The sequence below is a fragment of the Gadus macrocephalus genome, chromosome 21 (assembly GCF_031168955.1).
Source record: "Gadus macrocephalus chromosome 21, ASM3116895v1".
NCBI lineage: Eukaryota > Metazoa > Chordata > Actinopteri > Gadiformes > Gadidae > Gadus > Gadus macrocephalus.
Window position 1 is genome coordinate 7,384,773 of NC_082402.1, and position 23,771 is coordinate 7,408,543.

A 23,771-nucleotide genomic window follows, 5' to 3' on the forward strand; every position below is an offset into this window, starting at 1 on the left:
CAGAATACATGCTTTCCTCCTCTTGTCCGTTCCCCTCTGCTTTTTGCATCCTAGTTTATTGTAGCCTTCATAAAGTCTAGCTTTCATGGTGTATCCAGGGCTAAACACAGCCAACCCTTTCTCTCGAGTTGGTGCAGTGTCCCTTCACGCAGGGAAGAAAACACACTTCTGCAATCGCAAATTGGTATTTACGGTGCGGTATGGAATGATACATTCCATACCGCATTTTCCTCGTTGAGACATGCACTCCCCTCGGCTTATTGTGCAGTTTTCTCACAAAACTGCTTTTGACACGTTTGTCTATTGAACCTAAGAGTTTTGATCCAGGCACCTGGATAACAATCATTATTCAACAAAATAGATTAGGGAAAAAGCATGACACAGCGGTATTTGTAAAATGTTTGTTTTTTATGATCAGTTTTTGTGAAATAACAGAACAAGACTTTCACATGGAAAGCGATGCATTCATTTGGACAGAATTTCAAGCGAATGACAATGCCATATTGACATAATTTTTTGGGAAACAAGACATCTGGAAAACAAAACAAACAATATTTCATGTTGTTGGCTTATGGAATCATTAGGGAAAAAAAAATTAAATAAGTTCTATGAAAAGAGGTTCATGGTCCAGGTCTAACAATGAACTGTAACAAGTATGCAACTTTACTCCCATCATCTACTAGAGGCACCGACAATAAATAATGTATGCACAAGCAAGTGGCCTAGTAAAAAAGATTCCCTGATGCTCCCGGTTGCACTTAATAGACAGACACGATGTCTAAGTTCCAGATTATTTATCTTTCTGCAGAGGCTCAATAGATCCTCATTTTAATTACTTCCGCCCAGATTACCCCAATATTCCATGTCCTAGAATATCAATAAATAGATAACGACCCTCCATATTACACTGCCAAAGAGAAAGAGATACAAGCGTTTATGCATAGCCAAAAGGTAAACTCCACTTGTCCCCCCCCCCTCCCCCATTATCATCATTCCTAAATAAACTTTGCAACGTGCCAAGCAGTCAAATCTTCCTCCCCGTTCATTTTGTATTAAAATAGCCCTGCTCTTATACCCGCCTTGACAACCTGTAACCGAGATCCACCCAGAGAGGGCCATGCAAAAACGGCTGGCGAAGAACCTGAGAAGAGCATTAAAATAGGAGGCGTTTGGCGCCGTCAGTCGACTAACCCGCTCTGTGGCAGAACCTTCTGATTCCAGACAGAGCGGGCGCCTCGTCTGAGACACGCAGAGCCACATCCCAAAGCACGCGGAGAAGAGAATAAAGAGTATGTACAGGCCGGGCCTTCTCCGCGCACCACTTCTTTGAGATCAGTCTCTAGCACAAGTGCTAAACGTTGCACGCAGCGACACACAGAACTCAGTTGACTTGGGCGAGGCGCGTTTCCGAGCCAATGTAGTTGAACATGGTCTGGACGAGCTCGGGGAGGTCGTAGTCATGCTTCCAGCCCCAGTCCCTCCGCGCGTTGTCGTCGTCAAAGTTCATAGGCCAGCTGTCCGCTGTGGAGGAACACAGGAGCGGCGTTTGGCGTCGGCGCAGCTCAGATCAAGCACGGTTGACGCTCGATAGGAGCGATTACTTGTTGTAGTACTTCGTTTTTATAGTGTAAGGGTAATGGGTTAACCTAGCAATTGTTAGTGCTTTGCACTTGGTTCTATGCACATATTGTACCGACATCGGTGCTTTGTTTTACTCTCTTATGACAAATGTACTAACTGCATCTTGCTTTGGATAAAAGAGTCAATGAGGTGATTGTGTAAAATATACAATCAGGTTTAAAGGAATGGTCAATAAACGTAATAACAACCGCAACCAAACGTTTTATTCAACAAACAATCCCATAAATGTGGAGGATTTGTATTTACCGATGGCTTGCCGCACTTGGTCGACGTCGTAGGAGACCTCCAGGTCAGGGAGCTGCTTCATGACCTCCTGGGCCAGTTCCTCTGGGGTGAAGCTCATGGCGTTGATGTTGTACGTCCTCATGGACAGCGTGTCTACGGGGGACTCCATGATCTCCACGGTGGCGCGGAGGCAGTCGTCGATGTACATCATGGGAAGCCTCGTATCCGGTCTCAGGTTGCACTCAAACTTTCCCGTCTTGATGGCGTCGTGGAAGATCTGGACGGCGTAGTCTGGCGAAAGAGGGGCACGACGATGAGGCGTTACTCAATTACAAAGGTAGAAGCGGCATTCATTGGTTTATCACTCCTAAGAAGGGGTGTTGTACTATCTTGGTGCCTCATAAGGAGGTCTAAAATACTTCTCCCACTGCTCATTAAATACATTTACACGAGCCAGTTTTGAAATTGCCCAAGTGGTACAGGAATAGACTGGTGAATGAAACTCAGTAGGGAGGGATGGCTCGGGTTCGATCAATTCACACGATATTCTGTCCCCTCCACCCTCTGCTCACCCGTCGTTCCACCGCCGGGCTGGGAGTCAGCAGAGATGATTCCTGGGTAGCGGAGACAGCGGAAGTCCAGGCCATAGCGATGGTGGTAGTACTGAAAAAAAACAAAAAAAAAAAAACGATTACCACCGATGGTACAAGTCAAGTTGTGGGGCAAAATCGAATAATAATGCCATGGGATCGTTAGCCCTCAAAGAGGACTGAAGCATCTCACCTCGCCCATGAGCTCTGCGTGGACCTTGGAGACACCGTAGATGGTGCGAGGCCGCTGGATGCACAGGTCTGGCGTTGGGTTGCGGGGTGAGGTGGGCCCGAAGGCACCGATGGTGCTGGGGACAAAGAGACGCAGGCCGTGTTCCGCCGCAATGTCCAGAATGTTGTGAAGACCTGACATAGAAACAGACCAAAGAAAAAAGGAACAAATTTGATAAACACACGTGTGGTTTTCCTTGCCAAACACAACTCATGTGCATTAATCTTTAACTGGTTTGTGTCGTTTCCCTTGCAAAGCAGTTTGTATTGTTACCCTTTATTTGATTATCCCTGTATGCTCACTTTATCTGGACGTCCATGTATTATTTTGAGTTTGCCATTGTGATAGATGCTCAATCCCTTTCTTTATCACTACAAACAAATCTACCTTCAGATACAAATTAAGCACCCTAACGTAGCTTAACCTGATTTGGGCGTTTTCCCATTTTAAACCAATTTGTGCCACACCCTCCACTGTCACCTATCCCACGTCCTCCCCTTGTATGTCCCTTTCTATGTTAGTGTGTTTGTGGAGGCCAGCCATCCAGTTCCTCATCCACTCCTAATGCTGAGTCTACACACCTCTGGTTCATCACATCATCATTCTGCTTTACTTAAACCCTGACTCGCACCCATTAATCACCAGACGGTTTCTTATCCTGGTCAGTCCATCTCTTGGCAGCCTAGTATCGTATTGCTCCTCTGAAGCGTCTTTAAGAATTTGCTTTGCACGTGACTGTAACAATTTGTGGTTCTTGTCATGTTATTTCTTTTCTTAAAACACCTTGTATTATCTTTGGTTCATATGTATCTCTCTGACGCTGGTCCTATACCAGCCGGATCGTTTCTTTCTCGCCGTGTTGTTTCACTTTCACTACGTTTAGCATGAGAAGCGCTCCATCTGTAGAAAGTGAATAGTGTCCAGTGTATTCACCAGTGATGTTGACGGCCCGGGCCAGGGGCACGTTGGCCTCCCCGACGGCACTGAGCAGGGCGCTGTAGTGAACCAGCCAGGTGATGCGGTTGTTCACCACGATCTCGCGGAGATTCTTGTAGTCCAAGATGTCCGAGTAGATGAACGGGCCTGACGGGGAGAAGGGAACATTAACCTACCGACTTCATCGTCATCACGGGTAACAACATTTTCTTGTCGTTTATCCCCACTGACCCCCTCTGGTCCCTTTGCTCCTCTGGGAACGTCCAAACAACTTCCATTAAAGGTAACAGTTAGGGTTGCCGCGGTGTGGACATGCTCACACTGAGTAATACGCTCGTGTCAACACCGGTATAAATGGTATTAACTTTGAAACTATAGGTCAACCGCCATCTTCTCCGTCAACTCTCCTCTCGCACTCGGTGACAGCGCGCCAATTCTCGGCGTCTTATAACGTTCTATATATAATAGCATAATATAATTTTATGCATCATAATATCACGGCCAATATCACGGCCACACAAGCTCTGTGTGGCTCCGGATGGCACTAGCGCGGGGAGCTCACGTAGGGATTGGGCATCGCGGGGTTGGTTTACCGGCGTTGCTATGGTTACCGGTCTTGTAAGGAAGCGCCAATTCTCCCGCACAGAGCAGAACTGTGGCCTATTCTACACATTTTAATTTTCTTAATTATAATTATGTTATTCATTTTTTTGCTGAATTTGTTTTTTATTATAGAAAAAAAACAAAAAAAACTCTGTTAGCGGTGTGCAACACAGAGTAATCTGTGTTGGCCTCAACACCGGTAACACCGTATAATGCGACAACCCTAGTAAGAGTGCTGCGTTTGCCAGCATTGACTGTTTGGGGACGTTGTTGAAATTGCATTGGTACATTCCTTAACCTGGACTTGGTGGATGACTGCCCTAATGCCTGGAAATGTCCTCATGCCATCCAGATGGTAAAAACCAGACAGACAGGTAAAAAGGCTGAATTACTCACCACTGTGGAAGACGTGGCTAGGGGGTTTCCTAATATCTGACAGAATGACGTTGTTGTTTCCAAACCTCTTCCTGTAAGCCGAGAAAAAAACATTTGTCAGAGCCAGCAATTGTGTCACAGATTTATTCTGCTGTTGCAAAAGCCTGTTTAAATAGTTGGTGCATTTCGCAAGTGACTAGACAAAGAAACCTCAAAAGAGTAAACATGATAGGTAGTTCAGTCTGGACTGTAGGGCTGGCCGAATGCCATTTTTCAGGCTTCGAATACTCGTTGGTTTTTCCGAGCGAATATTCGAATACTCGTTCCAGAAAAAAACACCATCAAAAACAACATTAATAATCCCTATATACTCCCTGGAACCGATTTTGCCAGTATCTGCATATTTTGTTGAAGATTTAATAGCTTTTGAACGTTAATTAATAGGCCTAAGTAGGTTGAAGTTCCTTAGTTTTTCCCTGTGAAAGCGAACAGCTGTTGCTCCGTTCCAAATCAGCTGTTCTCTGCCATCTCAGCCCTTACGGGAGCTTTTCAATTCATTCTGGAACGTGCATCTTTTCAGGGAATTTGTACAATAAATCCATAACAAATACCGAATATTGATTGTCTTATGTGTCCATATTAGATCCATTATATTGACCGGGTATTCCCAAGACGCTCACGCTCTGCAGCAAGCCAGTCACAGTTGATTGGCGCGGCGCTGAACAGCGAACGTAAACAAACAACTAAGGTTAGCATTTCACTAAGTATTACTTTTCCTCCAGAGATCCCGCTAATGTTGTGTTATAAAGTAAAGGGAAACAAGATATCTATTCTTCCTCCACCTCTCTCGCTTCTCTGCTTGGTGTCGCCGACGCTTATAGTTTGGCTCCCTCGCTCTGGTAACGTCACGTACGTGGAAAAAAAAACAACGAAGCTCCGAATACTGATTTAAGCTTCGAATACTAATTTTCCGAACGAGTATTCGAATATTCGAATAATTCGGGCCAGCCCTACTAGACTGTGGAGAATTCTTACCTCAACACCTTGGCCAGCCCCACACCAAGCTGTCCCAGTCCTCCTGCAGAAGGGTGGCAGAGAGAGGAAGAGTTAGAGAATAGCGAATAGATCAGGGGACATTGTAGGATGTTGCAGACATTAAAGCAGCTGAAGCAAAGTGCCAGCATCACCAGTTGCCATGGTGGCCCAGTAAACGCACACATCGAGTGGGATACACTACACCCGATGGAGGTGTAGGTCGGGGCACTAGCCGCCTACAACCTGCGCCTTGCCACCGTCTTACGGTATTTCGGTAACGCAGCACGGTTGACCTTAGGTTGAACTCCCATGAGCATGAGATTAGCTGCTGACGCCACCTTACCCGTGATGAGGACTTTGGGGTGGTCGGTTTCCGAGAAGGACACAGAGTGGAAGCTGGCGTCGGATGTAACCTGCCGCGGGGAGAAGCTTATGTTGCGCACGGCCACGGTCAGGGGCTGGCAGCCACAGCCTGGGGAAGCCAGCAGTGCCTGCTTGGCGACCTTGCTCAGAGTTCTGAGGACAGGCATGTTGACGTTGGCTCTGCTGCAGACAAAGAGAGAAAGAGGTGCAGAGATTTAGGAGCCATTCGGTGTTGAATATCAAGCGGTCACAACTGCATTTTATGTGGTTATATTGCAATGATTTATGTGTGGACCTACTACACATTTATTACGCAAAAAATAGGATGCGCAAATTTAACACATTTGGTCGCCAAGACCACTTTTGAGTATTAATATTGCCATCTGGTGGGTGGTTTGTATTGCAGCACCGACTCCAAGCGGAGACATTCTGAACATTGATGAGGGCGCCATTCAAGGTAACATAGCGTAAACACAAAACCGGTTTCAGATAAGTCTTAAGACGATGAATTTGATGGCGGCATTACGGAGAGCATCTTTTCTCGTAGCTGATCGGGATACAATGCAAATATGAATATCTATGCGTCCGCTGACTATGCGTAACATTCGAAAAAAATTGATGCATATTATCTATCTGTACTTACCAACAGCGGAGGTGCTTCCGAAAGGAACGCGTAAAGTAAGTTTTGAGAATTTATACTGCCCTGCCTTCATCGTGAACCAATCATGAGCAGAGGGCGGAGAGGACGACGGGGGGAAACCGTGAGCCACTAGAGATCTGATCTACTACTGCAGGCCTACCTAGCATAGGCCAACCTAGCATACGCATCCCCTGCGGCTCTGGCTCCTTAACAAAGCCACGTTCAGGGATCTCAATGGGGGGCAAGCGGGCGCAGATACGGGTAGGCCTACTACATACAGACATATTATATGGAAGGTTTTTAAAGTCTCTACCAAATCGGCATCTCTAACCAACGATCTACTGCAAAATCGATTCAGAGAGCCGCATCTAAATGTCGTGTCTTGACTCATGTAGAGCTGGTAGTCCGTTTTGCAATGCGTCGTATCGCTGTGTATGTTTGCATTAAGCAGACACGTTATTCAACTCATTTCGAGACATTTAATTTATGTTTTGGGGTTCCAAAATATTGTTTGTGGGTTATCTACATCGGAATTGTCCATATATTTGAATGGTCTGCTATAGCTTTCCTTCAACATTATCATGCAAGCCAAACGGCTGGGCTATACATCATCATGACCACGTTAGACGACCCCATGAAAGCCCATTGACTTTCCATGCCACATAGCAATGACTGAGAATAACCCGAATCCTGTCGGGGCAGTCGGCCAACAAATCACCCCGGCACGTCACCGGGACTCCTCTCAACCTCTACAATTTAAACCCTTGTAAAATAAATTTATATTTCTTCGTTATTCCAAAATACATTTAAATAATCATAAAAACTGACTTAACTATGAAATAGTAAGCCCTTATGATGATAGTTTAATTTTGTACTCACCAATAAATCGACTTTCAGTGTCCGAATTAAATACGCAGTCGCCCAGTTAGGCCTACTTTTTTTCGTGTGCGATGATGAGATCAGTGGTATTTCTCGGGGGTCCTTGACAGGACTATACTAAAATGCTCGCCGTTTTACACGTGGTATCCTCCTGTGAAATTGCATCAGCAGTCTTCAAGTTATATATCGCCGGCCATCTGGTCCCAAGGAAACCCGCCGTGCGCTCTGATTGGATGAACTTCGGAGGTGCGGCTCCCCTCCGTGGCCACTCCCACAACCCGCCAGCTACTTATTTATTGCTTGTGGTAACTTGTGTGTTGAAAGTGAAGCCCTAGTGTCAAGGTGGATGTCAGCAGTTATTTGGGGTACATTTATTGGGATGGTTTTAAAACAATGGAAAAAAATAAAACACAAATAAAATACATTACCACAACTATTTTTGGGTAGTGCCTATGGAAAATAATCATTTTTTTGTCAATAATTTTCAATACATTTTATATCCATGTTCTTTAATTAATATAGTTAAAGTACGATGTCAACAGACTCCATTTGACATGGGTAATAACCTATATTTGAAAAAAAAAAACATTTATTGTTTACATTGGTCGACCCTTCCTTTGACTTTGAGGTTTGTTGAGTTACCTTATCTCCCGGTGGAAGCGAGTAGGCAGGAGGGGGGGGGCTCAGATACGTCAGAGCCGAGTGATGTGAGTGGTGGAGAGGAGCACACACCCCACACTCCCCGTCACACCAAAAGGTGAAAACAAGAATGCAAAGGGAATCTGGGTAAGAGGAAATTGGGTACAAATGCTGATAAGGAGCTTATTTAGGACACATTAAACAAAGACAGATTTTAGGTTACCCCCACAGCCCTGTGGAGGGGGGGGGGGGGGGGGTTCAGTCTCAAAGACAACAAACAAAACTATAATTTATCGGGCTTGATTTCTTTTATTTCTATCACATGCTCTGCTTTCCTGGAAACTGGAGGTCTGGACGACCTACAGCTGCTATGTCCGTCAAAGAGCAGAGATGCTATCTCACAGGACCTATCGGCAGTGCCAAAGATATGTTTCGTAACCGTCTCCATGGGCGTTGTGCAAGCAGAACCAATATCCGGCTTTCTGACCTTAATGGCTGCATCAGATAATGTTTGCTGGTTCACTGTTACTTCTCCTTAATAAATTACTTCCCAGAATTCTATTCGAACTACCGGTGGATTTAAGATGTTACAATTGAGGTCAGAAAAAGCCTCGCTCTACTTGTAATGTTCACAAGCTGTGCTTAGCTAGAAGGTGGAATGCTTTTCAAAGGATTCAACACCTGAACAGGTCATGTTTGAAATAGATTGTTTTAATAATGCAAAATGATTTCATTGAGTAACAATAGCCATTTAAAGGACAATTCTTTGACCTTGCATAAAGCAGTCTTTTATGAGGATATATATATTAACATTAGAGATTTCTGACGAAGTCGAAGTCAGAGTTTCATGATTGAAATAATAAGAAAAAGAAGATATCTTTCATCTCCCCCTACCCCCACAATGTACCCCAAAAATAACATAAAATGTGCAATTGTTAAAGGTTTTTCAGTCCCCTGAAATACATAAGACCAGTATCAGCTATATTCTCCCACAGCGCTGCTAGACTGTCTAAACGCTACAAGCTAGAACAAAGCAGCTTTTTATTTACTTAGGACTGTATGCTATTTTTAGTGTGATGGCTTTTTCATACTCCTGGCAGACATAAAAAAATTGGCAATCTGGCAGAGGATGGATGCGTTTTCTAAGCGTGTCTGTCTGTGCATGTACGCATTCAGTCTGATTTGGTAAATCAAGCAGAATAAACAAGCATATTTGGAATGATTCGCTCATGCTTTACACCCACGGTGATTCTGCTGTAGCATAAAAAAAAAAGTGTAAGCTAAACAAATCTGTTATTAATAACAACTCAGTTGTGTTTATGAAAAGGAAAATTAAGCTTCAACACAAAATTCCAGTGCACATATTCCACATGGGAAAAGTATGTCAACAGAAAACGGAAATTCTCATCACGTTGTCATACGACCTCGTAAACAATTACATAAGGCTTTCCATAAGGCATAACACAAATATTTACGAATTACAATGGCATTTCCCTTAATTGGTATACACGGAAATAGGAAAAATAATTGCCCTCCCCCTTATCATATAAGGCCCGTGGCCTCAATCACGGTCTCCCCCTCAGGGGGTCTGCAACGGGGGCTCCTGGGTCTCCAGCTGGGCCAGCTGTCTGCGGAGGCTGTTCACCTTGTTCTGCAGCTCCTTGTTGTACTCTATGATGTGCACCATCTCCTCGTGGGCCTCCTCCTGGCAGCGGGGCGAGCGGTTCCAGCGGAGGAACACCCCTGCGTTGACACAGCGGGAAGAGAAAAAAATAAAAATCGGGTTTTAGAAGTTGGCATTGGGCTGGGAGATTCTTTTTGTTCATCTCTAGAGGGGAAGGAGGCTTCGAGGCCTCTTCTGCCCTTATGTTTTTAATTGCATTCTGATCCTTTCATCATCAGGGTGGAAACCGCTGGGGACGAGCGGGTTGGCTGGCAACCGAAAGGTGGCTGGTTCGGTTCCTCCTAGCCAAGTGTCAAGGTGTCGTTGAGTTCACAGCTAATTGCTCCGGATGTGCTGGGCAGGGCTGAGGCCTTGCAGGGTTGAAGCCATCGTAAGTGTATGAATGTGTGTATGAATGGCTGCCTTGCATTTTCTGCAGTCAATATTCAATGTGCGAATAAATGCGACTTAATCGAAACAAAAATTCAAACAGACTACAAAGCGTTTCTGCACGTTAATTTCTTCTTGTCAAAGATATGTAACCAACGCAATTAGTCGCTTTGGATAATGCCTAATTAGTAAGCTGCAAGAATACATCAAGGATTTTAGGCAACACGGATTGCCGTTAAGTTCTCACGGTTGAATCTGATGTTAAGGTTAGAACACGCGTACCCTGAAAAGTAATCAGATAATCAGACTGTAGGTCTCATCAGAAATGAACTTCAGAAGCCCATATTGCATACCTCAAAGGCTTTGTCAAAGTGAGTCAGCTCTAGTTAGGCGAGACTAGAGTTCTCGGGTGTGGCCCAGGCTCACAAATATAGTACCTGGCCACAATCTGAGCCAATGGAGGGCTAAAGATAGCACAGCATTTGAACACAGACAGGACAGCACCCGCGAAAGAGGCGAAGTGAATGAATGTATTTTGGTTAAACTGTACTATGTATACAAATACATGTTTTTTTTTCTCCGATCTTGGACATGATGTGATGTAACTATCATTACAGTATGAGTTCAGTGAAGAGATCCGCCTCACTTTGTTAAAGGAAAAGAAAGAAAAGCATTGGGATACATCCAACCATTACTGAAGTTTCGCTTTTCAACATTCAAGTGACCCGTTCTTGGTTGTCTTTACAGACACACCCAAACACATTCACAACCAGTGCTGACCGGGCAAATGAGATGTGTGGTGGTTGTGTTTTTTTTCTTTCTTCTGTCAAAAGGAGCCTCATGTGTTCCGTGCCATATGGAATGTGGGTGTGGCTTGTGTCCAGCCAAGCTTAATGAGAGGGCCTCCCCACACACACGCACACATGAACCCACTAACCCCTAATCCATCCGTGCTCTGTTTCTACGCACAGCCTTTGTGTGTCTGACTGACGCAAGATTCAGCAGAACTTTCTGCCCCGTCAGAGGGACACGTCAGGGGAAAAAAATTGCCTGCTTCCGCAACCCGTTTTCAAAGTCAAACCCGGTCACTTCGACCGTGCGTTTTCCGTGGTTTTCTCCAAACCAAATACTGTACGACAACCTAGCTAGCTTAAATGACAAAAATCACTGAATATATATCCATCGGCAGCTGTGGTTTGTTAAGCCTGAATTCAAACCAGACCTTATTCGTTTCCATTGTTTTATATTCACCATCTATCTCAGCGGTGGTGCTCCCTGTTGTTTATTTAGGACACCGATTCCAGTGACGTCTCTGTAACTTCCTCACAACTATTTTGTGCGCAAGCTGCACACGACGTCATCGGTTCTCCCCAAGGAATTCTTCCACGGGTACGAATGCCTCGTGATCAGACTCCAATTGCCCGGGAGGACCTTGACCAGATAAATGCAACCCATCACATTTCTCAAATAACTACATATCATGCTGCATGAGCTCCATATATATATATTGGGGCATATGAATATCACCCTGGGTCCTTCAAATAACTGTACACCCATATACAGGAATAAATGTGACACAATCCACTACACAGCTTAAGTCATATTTGTTCTGCGTTGACACAAATCATTACTTTTTGGACGGACTGTGATGTTCTTTAGAAGGGTTAACAACCTCTGACTTTAGGTGGACCGCTTAATTGTCATCAAGATCTTTCACGGAGTGGCACCGTCAATGTAAATTAATACATACACATACAGTGACTGCGCAAAGAGGGCCGGCGTACCATTAATACAAAATCCTTACTGCTAGAAGCCCATGTCTGGAAACAGTAGAAAGACTAATTCAGCGATGCTGCTTTATGTACCCTAACATTTCAAATCAAACAATGAAAAAAATTAGAATGAAAAACACGATGGCCTGCAAAGAGCGACACTATTTGTTAAATAATAAACCATAATACTACTTCTTTGCTGAGCAAAAATTGTAAGAAATATATTTAGAATTATATTATCATGTACATTTGTTCCCTCAAACACTGCTTTGGTACACCAGATTGGTCAATATGTCTGTCTGTCTGTCTGTCTGTCTGTCTGTCTGTGTCTTTGCTTAACCAAAATGACATCCAATCTGGTGTGGCCTAAACGGGCACCTTTACAAATACTTTACAAATTAGTAATTGCCACCCACCTGTCACTCACCACAATGCAGGCTGCTGGAGTTACTAGTAGAAGTAGTGAGTTGAGATAGGAAGATTCCATTGAGATACAAGACCTCCTGGAACTCTGCGTGTGTGAGAGTGAGTGAGTGAGTGAGTGAGTGAGTGAGTGAGTGAGTGAGTGAGTGAGTGAGTTATATACACCTCTCCCTCTAATACGACGTAGCCATGCAGGTCCAGATGCAGGCCAGGCGCATGGAGGGAACATGCCAGAAATGTGTCGAAGCTGTCAAGGCATGACAGCTTCGGGGTGTTACGTGAGCAATGCAGATTCACCCGCATGGTGGTGGTGGCGGTGTGGGGGTTGGTGGAAGCCAATCGCTGTCAACTACTAAGTGTGAAGAGGCTGGTTCAAAGGATTATGCAATTATTATTTTCTTTTTTTTTTGTGTCCTTGATAAATGATGTTACTGTAACTCTATTAACAGTACTATAGTGGAGGCTGCCCCCTTCTGGTAGACTAGGGCATGACTCAGTCCATGAGGGCAATAAATTGAACACGTTAAAACATGAATTGAAAAACTTTAACTATCGAGTCATTTTACAGAACTTTTGCCGCTTATTTCCAACAGGACTTGCTTGATATTTTATGTTTATCATTTGCTGCCCGTCATCTGCCATTGACTCTTGTCATTGTGAGAAAGGACACTGAGGGCAGGTTTTAAAAACTGGTTTTAACTGCCCTGCGGGTGGCAGCGTCCCAGATATGACAGTAGCGATTATCAGTTCCGCAGTTCTTGTACCACTAATACTCTGTTGACAGTGTGCACCACCATGGCTTCTCGTAAACACAACCGGTGTCTGAATTGGATACATGCAAGTGTCTTCCAAAATGACCAGAAATTAAATACCATAAACTTTGAAGTACTGCACACCTTCAACTCAAGTTTGTGCAATAGCCTTGGGGTTGCTTAGCAGAGGACGCACACCTTGACCCAAGATCCAGAGACAATCGAATGCATTCACCCTCAGTGTTCCAGGACAGCTATTGGGTTTCGCCTACGGACAGTTTTGGGCTTTCACTTCACCGATTGTTCCAGTTGAGGGCTTTGATTTCACCTACTGTTACACTAAGCTGTTTTGTTTTCACCTAATTTTCCACTGAAGTTTTTTGGTTTCACCTAGTGTTCCAGTTGAGCCCTTTGATTTCACCTCGTGCTCCAGTTGAATTGTTTGAATTCACGTCATGTTCGACTAAAGCAGGGGTCTGAAACTCGTGGCCCGGGGGCCAATTGAGGCCCGCAGGATGATATTTTGTGGCCCCCTACTTCATCAAAGTTTAGTGTTAGTGTGGCCCGCACGTTGTTAATAAATATTTGAATATATTCGAATATTAATAAACAAACGAACTTCGAATATGATTTTTGGGCAAAAGTCAAAGCCCTACATACTGTTCTACTAAAGTGTCTTGGTTCTCCTAGTGTTTCAGTTGAGTGCTTTGAATTCCCCTCGTGTTCCAGTTGAGTGCTTTGATTTAATGTACCAGAACTGTGATGATAAGGTTACTACGGGGCGGCTGGGCTCCTACCTTCCCACAGCAGCAGGCTCTGGGGGGCCACCGAGGGCCAGATCACCAGGCTGTTGGGCTCGTACAGCGGGTTGCTCAGGTGGTCGATCTCCTGGGGCCGGTTCACCCACGACCAGAGAGACACCGTCTTCTCAGGCAGAGACAGCCTGACCCTGAAGAACACAAGTTTTTATTAGGGATGTGAATAACTCACATTTTACATGGTCGAATAATCGGTGGGTGGTATGAACGAATAATTGATTATTCAATGAGTGCCGACCTTCACAAAGGCAGCCATGGATCGTCGGCAAGAAATCACAGTATCTTAAACGCAAAAAAAACACTACCTGCTAAGTAGTTCGAGTCAAATTGTCTGTTCAGCCATCAAAACGAGAGCTGGTAAATTGTGAAAAATGCATTAAACTGTAATCCGAATACGCTGTTATATGTTATACACCCTATAGTATCTGTGGTATAAAGACTGAATCGCGAAAGTCTATACTTTCAACATAAAGTGTACATATTTATAATTCGAAATTCGTCCCAGCCTTTATACCACAGATACTCTAGGGTCTACAGCATATAACTGTGCTGTCTGATTACAGTTTAATTCATTTTTCACAATTTACCAGCTCTCTTTTTGAAGATTACTCACCGCGCCATTCGTTTCAATGGGAATCGCGACGGTCTATGCTTTCAACATAAAGTGCACATATTTATAATTCGAAATTCAGCCCAGCCTTTATACCACAGATACTATAGGGTCTATAGCATATGACCGCGTTTTCTGATTACAGTTTAATGTAACAGTAAGAAAATTAACCACACAGAGATGACCATGGCAACTGGTAACACAAATTTTATTTTCGCGCACATCCGCTGTGTTGATACAAATAATCCCCCTATAGATTTTCTATGGCAAGTGACCATGGTATAAGCGGGATAATGCCCTTGGATACCTGTCCAACATTAGTTCCGTCTGTTAATTCTTGTTTATTTGAATGGGAAAAATCCAATTTTTTTAAATCGACTTTGACCCTTGGGAACGAATAATCAATTATTCTGACCTATCCCTAGTTCTGGTGAAAACTTTTTCTTTACTTTCAAAAGGAAAGTGGCTAACTTATCAGGTACTGGCCCTTGAGATAAGATTACAACAAACACAGTGTTGACTTTCTCCTGTATTGAAATACTAGAAAACTATGAGGCTGGTGGACAAACACACTAACGACCACAAGGATTTCCCGACACCAAATTGAATCACTAGGTCAACATCTCTATCACTTTGTCAATCTCTGCTGTCCGAGAGGCACCACGTTGTAAAGAACACACACATAAGCGTTTACATCTGGATGGACACTGTGATGTCACTAAAGGGTTCATGTAAATCTACGCGTAACGGCTAATCAACATCCCACCTAATGGTTAAAATATAAGATGTCTTAAACACATAAAGAAGAAACATAGATAGTGCTTACTCAACACACACACACACACACACACACACACACACACACACACACACACACACACACACACACACACACACACACACACACACACACACACACACACGCACACGCGGCTCACCTCTCGGCCGCACTGTTGCCCAGGAAGGTGCCGAACTGGGAGGCGTAGGCGTGCTCGAAGAGCAGCACCAGCAGCTGCTCGGTGAACTGGAAGGAGCAGGGGAACTGCCGCAGGACCTGCCACACGCAGTCCAGGAACAGCAGGAACCCCGGCGCCTCGTGGCGCGGCTTGCTGTTGGAGTAGGCCGACATGGAGCAGCGCTGGGCGAAGGGGTGGCCCGCCTAGGGGTGGCGGTGGCGGCGGTGGTGGTGGTGGCGTTGAGGTGATGGTGGTGGGAGTGGTAGTGGTGGTCAGAGTGGTAGTTATGGTGGTGGTAGTGGTGGGAGTGGTAGTGGTGGTCGGAGTGGTAGTTATGGTGGTGGTAGTGGTGGGAGTGGTAGTGGTGGTCGGAGTGGTAGTTATGGTGGTGGTAGTGGTGGGAGTGGTAGTTGTGGTGGTAATGGTGGTGGACGTGGTGTTGTTGGTGTTGGTGGAAGTTGGAGTGGTGGTGGGGATGGCGTTTGGGGGAGGGGTGGTGGTGGTGTGATTGAGGTGGTGGTGGTGTGATTGAGGTGGTGGTGGTGGTGTGATTGAGGTGGTGGTGGTGGTGGTGAGGTGGTGGTGGTGGTGTGATTGAGGTGGTGGTGGTGGTGGTGGTGGTGTGATTGAGGTGGTGGTGGTGGTGGTGAGGTGGTGGTGGTGGTGTGATTGAGGTGGTGGTGGTGGTGGTGAGGTGGTGGTGGTGGTGTGATTGAGGTGGTGGTGGTGTGATTGAGGTGGTGGTGGTGGTGTGATTGAGGTGGTGGCGGTGGTGTGATTGAGGTGGTGGTGGTGGTGGTGAGGTGGTGGTGGTGGTGTGATTGAGGTGGTGGTGGTGGTGGTGGTGGTGAGGTGGTGGTGGTGGTGTGATTGAGGTGGTGGTGGTGGTGGTGAGGTGGTGGTGGTGGTGAGGTGGTGGTGGTGGTGTGATTGAGGTGGTGGCGGTGGTGTGATTGAGGTGGTGGTGGTGGTGGTGAGGTGGTGGTGGTGGTGTGATTGAGGTGGTGGTGGTGGTGGTGGTGGTGGTGGTGGTGAGGTGGTGGTGGTGGTGTGATTGAGGTGGTGGTGGTGGTGGTGAGGTGGTGGTGGTGGTGAGGTGGTGGTGGTGGTGTGATTGAGGTGGTGGCGGTGGTGTTGAGGCGGTGATGTTTGTTGGAGTGGTGGTGGTGGTGGTGGTGGTGAGATGATGGGAGTGGTGTTATTGAGGTGGTGGCGGTGGTGTTGAGGCGGTGATGGTGGTGGGAATGGTCGTGTTATGTGGTTACGGTGGAGGAAGTGGTGGTGGTGGTGGTTGTAGTGGTGGTGGTGGTGAGGTGGTGGTGGTGGTTGTAGTGGGGGGGGTGGTGAGGTGGTAATGGTTGTTGGAGTGGTAGTGGTGGGGGGGAGGTGGAGTTGAGGTGGTGGCGGTGGGGTGGTGGAGTTGAGGTGGTGGCGGTGGGGTGGTGGAGTGAGGGTGAGGCAGCAAGAAGGAGAGAAGGAGGGGGGCAGTGGGAGAGAAAGAGATGAGGGAGGTCGAGTGCGGAATGGAAAGGGCGAGGAAAGAGAAGAAGGGAAAGCCAGAGAGGTGAGAGATGTAGGTAGAGAGGAAAGAGAGGTGAAATAGAGAAAGGGGGTGTGATAAAGGGGAGAGAAAACAAGAGCGGTACACATTAGCTAAATGATTAGTGCGATTTTGTATTCTACGTCCCGGTTTCAATAGGGGACATCTTGTGTGTGTTGATCTTATCATGTCTACCACAAGCAATGCAACAAAACGTATGACTTGAGGAATGACCTTTGCGTCAGGTGATGCTGTGTGTGGTTCCTGATGCTGCACCCGTTTCAGCAATGGTGGTCATGACCATGACATACATGAAGGGAACGGTTATACCCCCTCAACACACCTGAATATGTGTTTGCTTATAGAAATAGAACAACATTTATTCTGTTCAAATGTTGACTTAGTTCCCCATGACCTCCATCCTATTTGGTGCAGTTGGAGAAGCCCCATGCTCTGCCACAGGCACCGTGGGAATACCTCACCAATCGCTGAGAGCGTTAAAACCCGATCATCGTATTCATGTTTCGAGTTTATTTGACTTTAAAAAAGGCAAATTTGCCTTGGTTGACTGATCCTCCCATGAGCTCATATTTGTTAGCTTTTTGTTCTTTGCTTCCCGTCGTATACTGTGAAAGACTTTCCTCAACAGAAAGAAGAAAACACATGATCCACGGAGATGGCTGTCAGAATCAGAAGGGGCACATTGAGACGGTGTGTGGAAGCAGCACTCATCCATCGGCCACGGGGTCAGACCCCGTGGAGTTCTTGTGATATTTGCCGTCACATGATCTCCCTCTCGTCCCCAGACACTATTCATAGACGCCGAGCGGCAGGGAAGTAACATAACATGCATTGCCCTCTGCTACCGGATCCCTTTAGCCAGCCATGATGTGGTACGTCATGCCCCACCTTCCTTTGTCCATTTATGGTCACGAATGGCTTGTTGTCCATCCCCTCCCCCCCATCAACCCAGTCACCCCAGTTCAACAACACCCCGAGCAGCAGGGTACGACAACACCATCACATGTACGCATGCCTCACGGCGTGTTGGATTTCACCCCAGATTGTTTGGTTTTATGAAAAACTTAAAGGGGTAAAGTCGCCCTCAGCTTTTCAACTCACGTGATTTTTTGCATATAAACATAACCAACCATCTACTCAGTTTCCGCAGAAGAAACAAGGTCGAAAATCAATTTGGACCATTGACATCATTGGTCTGGACTTTGCGTTCTCCCAAACTGACCAATAAAGTCAATGGTCCGACTTTACTGGGATTCATTATTTTTCTACGATTGAATCATTCTAAACCTGTGAAAAGAGAAAATAAAAATCCAAATCGATATGAATTGGAACAAAAAGGAAAAAGGTATCTACTTTCAAAAGGGGCTTGAGGGGCACTAACCTGGAGCCACTCCCTCTCCACCAACCCCTGGAAGCCTTGTATGGTTCTGCAGGCCGGGTCCAGGATGATCTGGGCCAGGGAGGTGACCTGCAGGGTGGAGTCCGTCCCCTCCGTCCCATGGACCAGCACCGACGCACCCTCCCTGAGACCAGGAGGAGAAACCCAACGTCAGCCCGCCGTCTTCTCTCAATGGGCCACTTATCGCTCTCTCCCCCCTTGTTGGCTCACCAGGAGGCCTTCACCGGCACCCAAGATACCCTCATGAGATAATTCATGAAATGGTCATCAGTGGTGATACTAAAGAAAGCATTCATAAGGACAACATCTATTTAAAATCGATTTCATCAGATGGATTATTTTATCCAAAGCAAGAGAGAGTGTCGTGAGGAGATAGAGAGGGGCCGGGAGAGAGAGACAGTGAGAGTGAGAGAGACCGAGACAGGCAGTTAGAGTGAAATACATTGAGAGAGACAGACAGACAGACAGACAGATAGAGAGTGACAGACATTGAGAGAGACAGACAGACAGATAGAGAGTGACAGACATTGAGAGAGACAGACTGACAGATAGAGAGTGACAGACATTGAGAGAGACAGACAGATAGAGAGGGACAGACAGACAGACAGACAGACAGACGAGCGAAAAATGAGAGAGAAAAAAATAAGAGTGAACCACTGGGCTGGGACTTTCCCACCATGACCACCACGGCCCCCCCACGGAAGCTGCACTGACCGGTCGATGCACTGCGCGGCCAGGCAGGCGGTGGTCAGGATCTCCTTGACGTGGGTCTGCCAGTTGGACGCCTCCAGCTTGCTGAGCCAGCGGTCCATGCTGTGGGACTGGTCGTTGCAGGCCTCCACCAGCTTGACCAGGCTGTCCTGGAGCACGTTGGACCTGCAAGGACGCACCAAGGACATGATAAGAGGGTGCTTTATTCTAGTCTGAAGACTGTTGAGGATTGTATTTAGTGTTAAAACTGTTTGGGTTTCACCCCATGCTGTTTCCCCCCTCCCTGCCCGAGGCCTGTCTCTGACCCCCACTGTTAGTTGACAACACCATTTCCCTGCCCTTAAGCCACTGCCAGCAGGATCCCTTCCTCTGACCCCCAGGTTTAGTTGTTAAATATGTTTCACCTTCATCCAGTTGATAATCCTCCTCCCTGCAAACAATCTGTCTCTATCCCCCACGGCTCTTAAGGAGTTGATCAAACAACGTATGTGTTTTCACCTTCATCCTCCTGCCAGATGTCTGTTTCTAACCCTCTTTTGTTCTTAAAGCAATTGATAAACCGAGGAACTGAGGGGTTGGTACGAGCATCAAATGGGCCTTTTTTCGTCTTGCAGCCCAAAGACAGAACCCTGTCTCTGAACCTCACTTTTAGTTGATTTATGTGTACCTTCATTCTGTTATTAATCCCGCTCCCTGCCAGACACCGGTCTCTCATCCCTCCACACTTGAGGAGTTGATCAAACAAACTGATGTGTATTCACCTTCATCTTGTCCTCATCCTCCTCCCCGCCAGATTTCTGTCTCCATCCCCAAATGGCCCTTCCCTTGTCTCACTGCCCGACGACAGACCCCCCTCAGACCAACAGGTCGGGGGCCTGGGCATGATACATGGGTCTCCAGGCGAAATGTATTCATCCTAGACTACTCCCGGGCAAATTCAGGGGGATAGTTCCTTGTCTCAATAAGGTTGATTTTGACAGCTGATCTGGTGGTCACACAGGGAGAACTTTGTGTACAGAACTGTTAAAAAAATAAATGAAAAGTGTCGCTGTCCCTGGTGAGCACCCACCTCTCGATGGCCTTGTGGATCCTCCTCCACTGGGGGTAGTTGGCCTCCGTCTCGAAGCCCCCCCCGCGCGCCTTGGCCTGCTGGGCCACACTGATGGTGCGCGTGTCGATGACGTAGCCGCGCTTGCCCGGCCGCAGCGTGGCGTTGATCAGCCTCTCGTCCTCCTTGCAGCGCCGCCCGTTGGTGCCGGTCAGAGGCTGCCCCGACCGCATCATCACCTGGGGAGAGGGGGTGGGGGGTCAAATATATTGGGTTCGATCCCCGATGTCCACGGCCTGCCTTCAGGCATCCTGGAGCCAAAGGCCCCTGACCCCTACTAGTTCCTCAAAGGTGAAAATATTATACCACCAGGTGTGAGGGGGATTTGCCGGTACAAGCCGCTTTGAAAATCTGCCTCTTCTGACATCACAAGTCAACGTAGATTTTCAAAAAGGCTTGTAACGGCGAACCACACTCATACCTGTAGGAATAATATGTCACATTTAATGACCTGTTTCTGTGTTCACTCTAAGCCACTAGAGATAGAAGCACATACTAAATGAATAAATTGTAATAAAGTAAAGTCTGTGTGTTTTTGTCAGGTACTGGCTCTTACACAAAAACAGTGTACGTTATCTTGTGTCTTGAAATACATGAAAAATATGAGGCTGGGAGACAAACACACTAACAACTAGACTCTCTACCCCCCCCCCCCCCCCCCCAGACACCAAATTGTATCACTAGGTCAACATCTATATCACGATGCCATCTGCCACACATCCTTGAGCCAAATGCACCTAACCCATACTTGTTCATTAATGACCTGTATCTGTGTTCACTCTAAGCTGCTAGAGATAAAAGCACATACTAAATGACAAAATATTAATAGTAAAGTCTGTGTGGTCTCTAATTGAAGACATTTTTAAGTTGCATAACCTCAACGTCATGTCACTGAAGTCGCAAGAATAGCCCAACCATGAAAGCCCAATGCATGCTGTCATGGATGTAATGTGAGCTAATATTTTCGTGGCATGAATAATACACGTTATTCTAGGAATACATTAATATAATACCTAAAAATTAAGATTGAAAATAAAAGTGTGTATAGTTATTCATAACGCTGCATAGGCTACTCAATGTGTATGTTCTTGACAGTCAAAAGGCCCGGTGACCTATGTGAACCGTAGCATTGCACATGGAGCCCACCATTCCGTTCTTCTTGTGGTAGTAACTAAGCACTGGGAAGCGACCGCCGTGGCGAAACCCGGCCGCTTTCCTAAGAGTGTCGTCGTCTACATCCCTGGGCACAGCCACCAGCGGGGGATACGTGGTGCACACCCTGAAGTCCCGGTTCACCTCGCTCAGGCGCCACTCGTCAGTCTAGAAAAGCAGAGGTTGAATTGAGGGGGGGGAGTAAGTGGCTGGTTTTGCACAACCTACCGGCAGGAGTCCTTGGATAAAAGGCCCAAACCCAACAGCCTTATTAATTGAACCATGAAGCATGAATTTTCATTAACAGCAACGCATTCACTCAGGCTTTAAAGAAGGCAATTGAAAAAGAGCTCGTCCTAACAAGCAGAGGGGCGTGTAACGACTCTCTTCCAGGTCTAATAACCCCTTACCATGGCCTCTAGGTCTTTGAAGGCATCTTCTGGGAGGAATGAGTTCCAGCCATCCTCAATCACCTCGAACATGGGCCGGTAAAAATAGGGGTACATCAGGGAGACGGAGTCAAGTGTGGAGAGAGCCTGCAAAAAAGGTCAGAGATTATGATGTTGTGCTTGACTTTTCTTAATCAACTAATTGATACATAACATATAACAGCGATATTTTCCTTGCAATTATTATTGAGGGGCGGTGTTATTAATCACATTTGATTTAAAAAAAATAAAAATATGATGATTGCAGTGGCCCTATTAATCCATCGGTGGCGCTGTGCAACTGCTGGATGCATGAAGTGGAATCACTGGTGTGTATGTTGTAAACCATCGAAGCACAAGCTAATGTCTAACCTCAATGGAGCTGCCGATGTTCAGACACTCCTCCATGCCGGGAATGTCTAGTTGGATCATCCTCAGGTCTTTACATTTGACAATGATAGTTCCTAGAGACCCAAGAAACCTGATGGAGGGACAACAAACCAACACTGATTCACTATTCTGAATCCACTGCCAATGTTAGGAGTATGTATTTTTAGTATCAGCAAATTAATTAGATTAATTAAATAAATAATTACATCTATTACTTATATTAGAGAGAGTAAACGTGCTGACTCAAACATGCAGCAGTGTCAAAATAGTAGGGAACTAAAGAAAGAATATGATAAAATCTGATTAATGAATATGTGATATGCAATCACATAGGATAATTATGATTATATTGGTAGCATCGGGGGGCAGTTTTTTAGGGTAGATTTCTAGCTCTCCTGTATCAATAGTAAAAACTATCACATGCATCGAACCAGAACTGTATTAGAACAAGTCGGCTGGTTAACAGCATGTCACCTCTTCTCTATGGAGTCGATGTTGGAGTGAAGCAGCCACAGCTCTTCTGTATTGTCCTGCCTGGAGGAGAGGATGAGGTGGTGTCCGGTGAGGCACAGGGTCCCCTCTACGGTGGGCATGAAGGGACGATGGAGGACCACCCCATCCACCCGGGGGGTCTTTATCAGCTCAGCAAACTCCATGACCTTAAATAAATTACATGTTCCGAAAAAGGACTGGTGAAAATTGAGTAATTTTTGGTTAATGACTCATTTCTTTTGAGCATGTACTGAATAGAGACAGGAAACACAAACTGCAGGCTTTTAATAATGCATATCATTGTTTTTATTAGTGTGTTCCTGTTTCTCATAGATATTCATCACACGTCTTCCTCTTTGACTGAAGCTGGTAGAAAACACGGATGTTATAATAAGAGCCAGTATGGGCGGAACCTTTCCTGGTTTTGATTATGTTGGGGCTCTAGTTGGTTGATTGTCAAAATAACATCGTTATTATATCTAGTCTGAAACATCTAGCACAGTGCTACGGACCATTTTACTAATCCAAGTGGACTTGTCAGTTTTCTTTATTTTGGTGACATCCAAGTAACCAGCAACGATGGGTTGATTAGCTCATATAGCCTAGCCGACAGGGGAAGGGTAGGCCTAAATATCCAAGTAATTTCAGATTTTTATTTTAAAATAACCACACAGGTTTCTTGAAATATATGAACGTGTGCAAACGCCTTAATGTCATAATCATTATAAGAAGAAAATGAGAGAAAATGGTCTTTATTTACCAGACTGCCTCTCCGTTACCTGAAGAACAAGACCCTGGTGCGCCGACAAAAATATTCCGACTGGAACAACACATTCACTAAACATCGTTCTGGTGCATGTTAATCTTTTATTCTAGCGTCTACTATGAACAATTATGCAATCCCCTAATCTGGAAATTTAATTACAAACAAACAGACCAGTTTTTAATTGTACTAATAAACTAACCAGATGTTATGACTCCAATCGAG

General features: G+C 45.7%; 2 protein-coding genes across 4 annotated transcripts; both read right to left on the minus strand.

Annotated features, from left to right (window-relative positions):
- Window positions 1-389: 389 nt before the first annotated feature.
- Window positions 390-7,700, minus strand: tdh (L-threonine dehydrogenase). 2 transcript variants are annotated; one of them, XM_060041859.1, is made up of 9 exons: window positions 7,516-7,700; window positions 5,981-6,180; window positions 5,638-5,680; window positions 4,624-4,694; window positions 3,622-3,771; window positions 2,650-2,822; window positions 2,439-2,529; window positions 1,888-2,157; window positions 390-1,521 (listed from the first exon to the last, which is right to left on the minus strand). In XM_060041859.1, the coding sequence occupies exons 2-9, from the start codon at window positions 6,165-6,167 to the stop codon at window positions 1,382-1,384; spliced, it is 1,125 nt and encodes a 374-aa protein (XP_059897842.1). In that variant the 5' UTR covers window positions 6,168-6,180; window positions 7,516-7,700; the 3' UTR covers window positions 390-1,381. The 2 variants fall into 2 exon arrangements, with proteins under 2 accessions (XP_059897842.1, XP_059897841.1); XM_060041858.1 differs by lacking the exon at window positions 7,516-7,700 and adding an exon at window positions 6,644-6,895 and having other exon boundaries at window positions 5,981-6,183.
- A 1,148-nt stretch (window positions 7,701-8,848) lies between these two features.
- Window positions 8,849-23,632, minus strand: mtmr9 (myotubularin related protein 9). 2 transcript variants are annotated; one of them, XM_060041857.1, is made up of 11 exons: window positions 23,544-23,632; window positions 22,766-22,950; window positions 22,274-22,382; window positions 21,884-22,009; window positions 21,468-21,641; window positions 20,283-20,500; window positions 19,217-19,378; window positions 18,485-18,626; window positions 15,525-15,745; window positions 13,956-14,107; window positions 8,849-9,901 (listed from the first exon to the last, which is right to left on the minus strand). In XM_060041857.1, exons 2-11 carry the CDS (start codon window positions 22,945-22,947, stop codon window positions 9,738-9,740), a joined length of 1,650 nt encoding a protein of 549 aa, XP_059897840.1. In that variant the 5' UTR covers window positions 22,948-22,950; window positions 23,544-23,632; the 3' UTR covers window positions 8,849-9,737. The 2 variants fall into 2 exon arrangements, with proteins under 2 accessions (XP_059897840.1, XP_059897839.1); XM_060041856.1 differs by having other exon boundaries at window positions 23,563-23,615.
- Window positions 23,633-23,771: the final 139 nt, after the last annotated feature.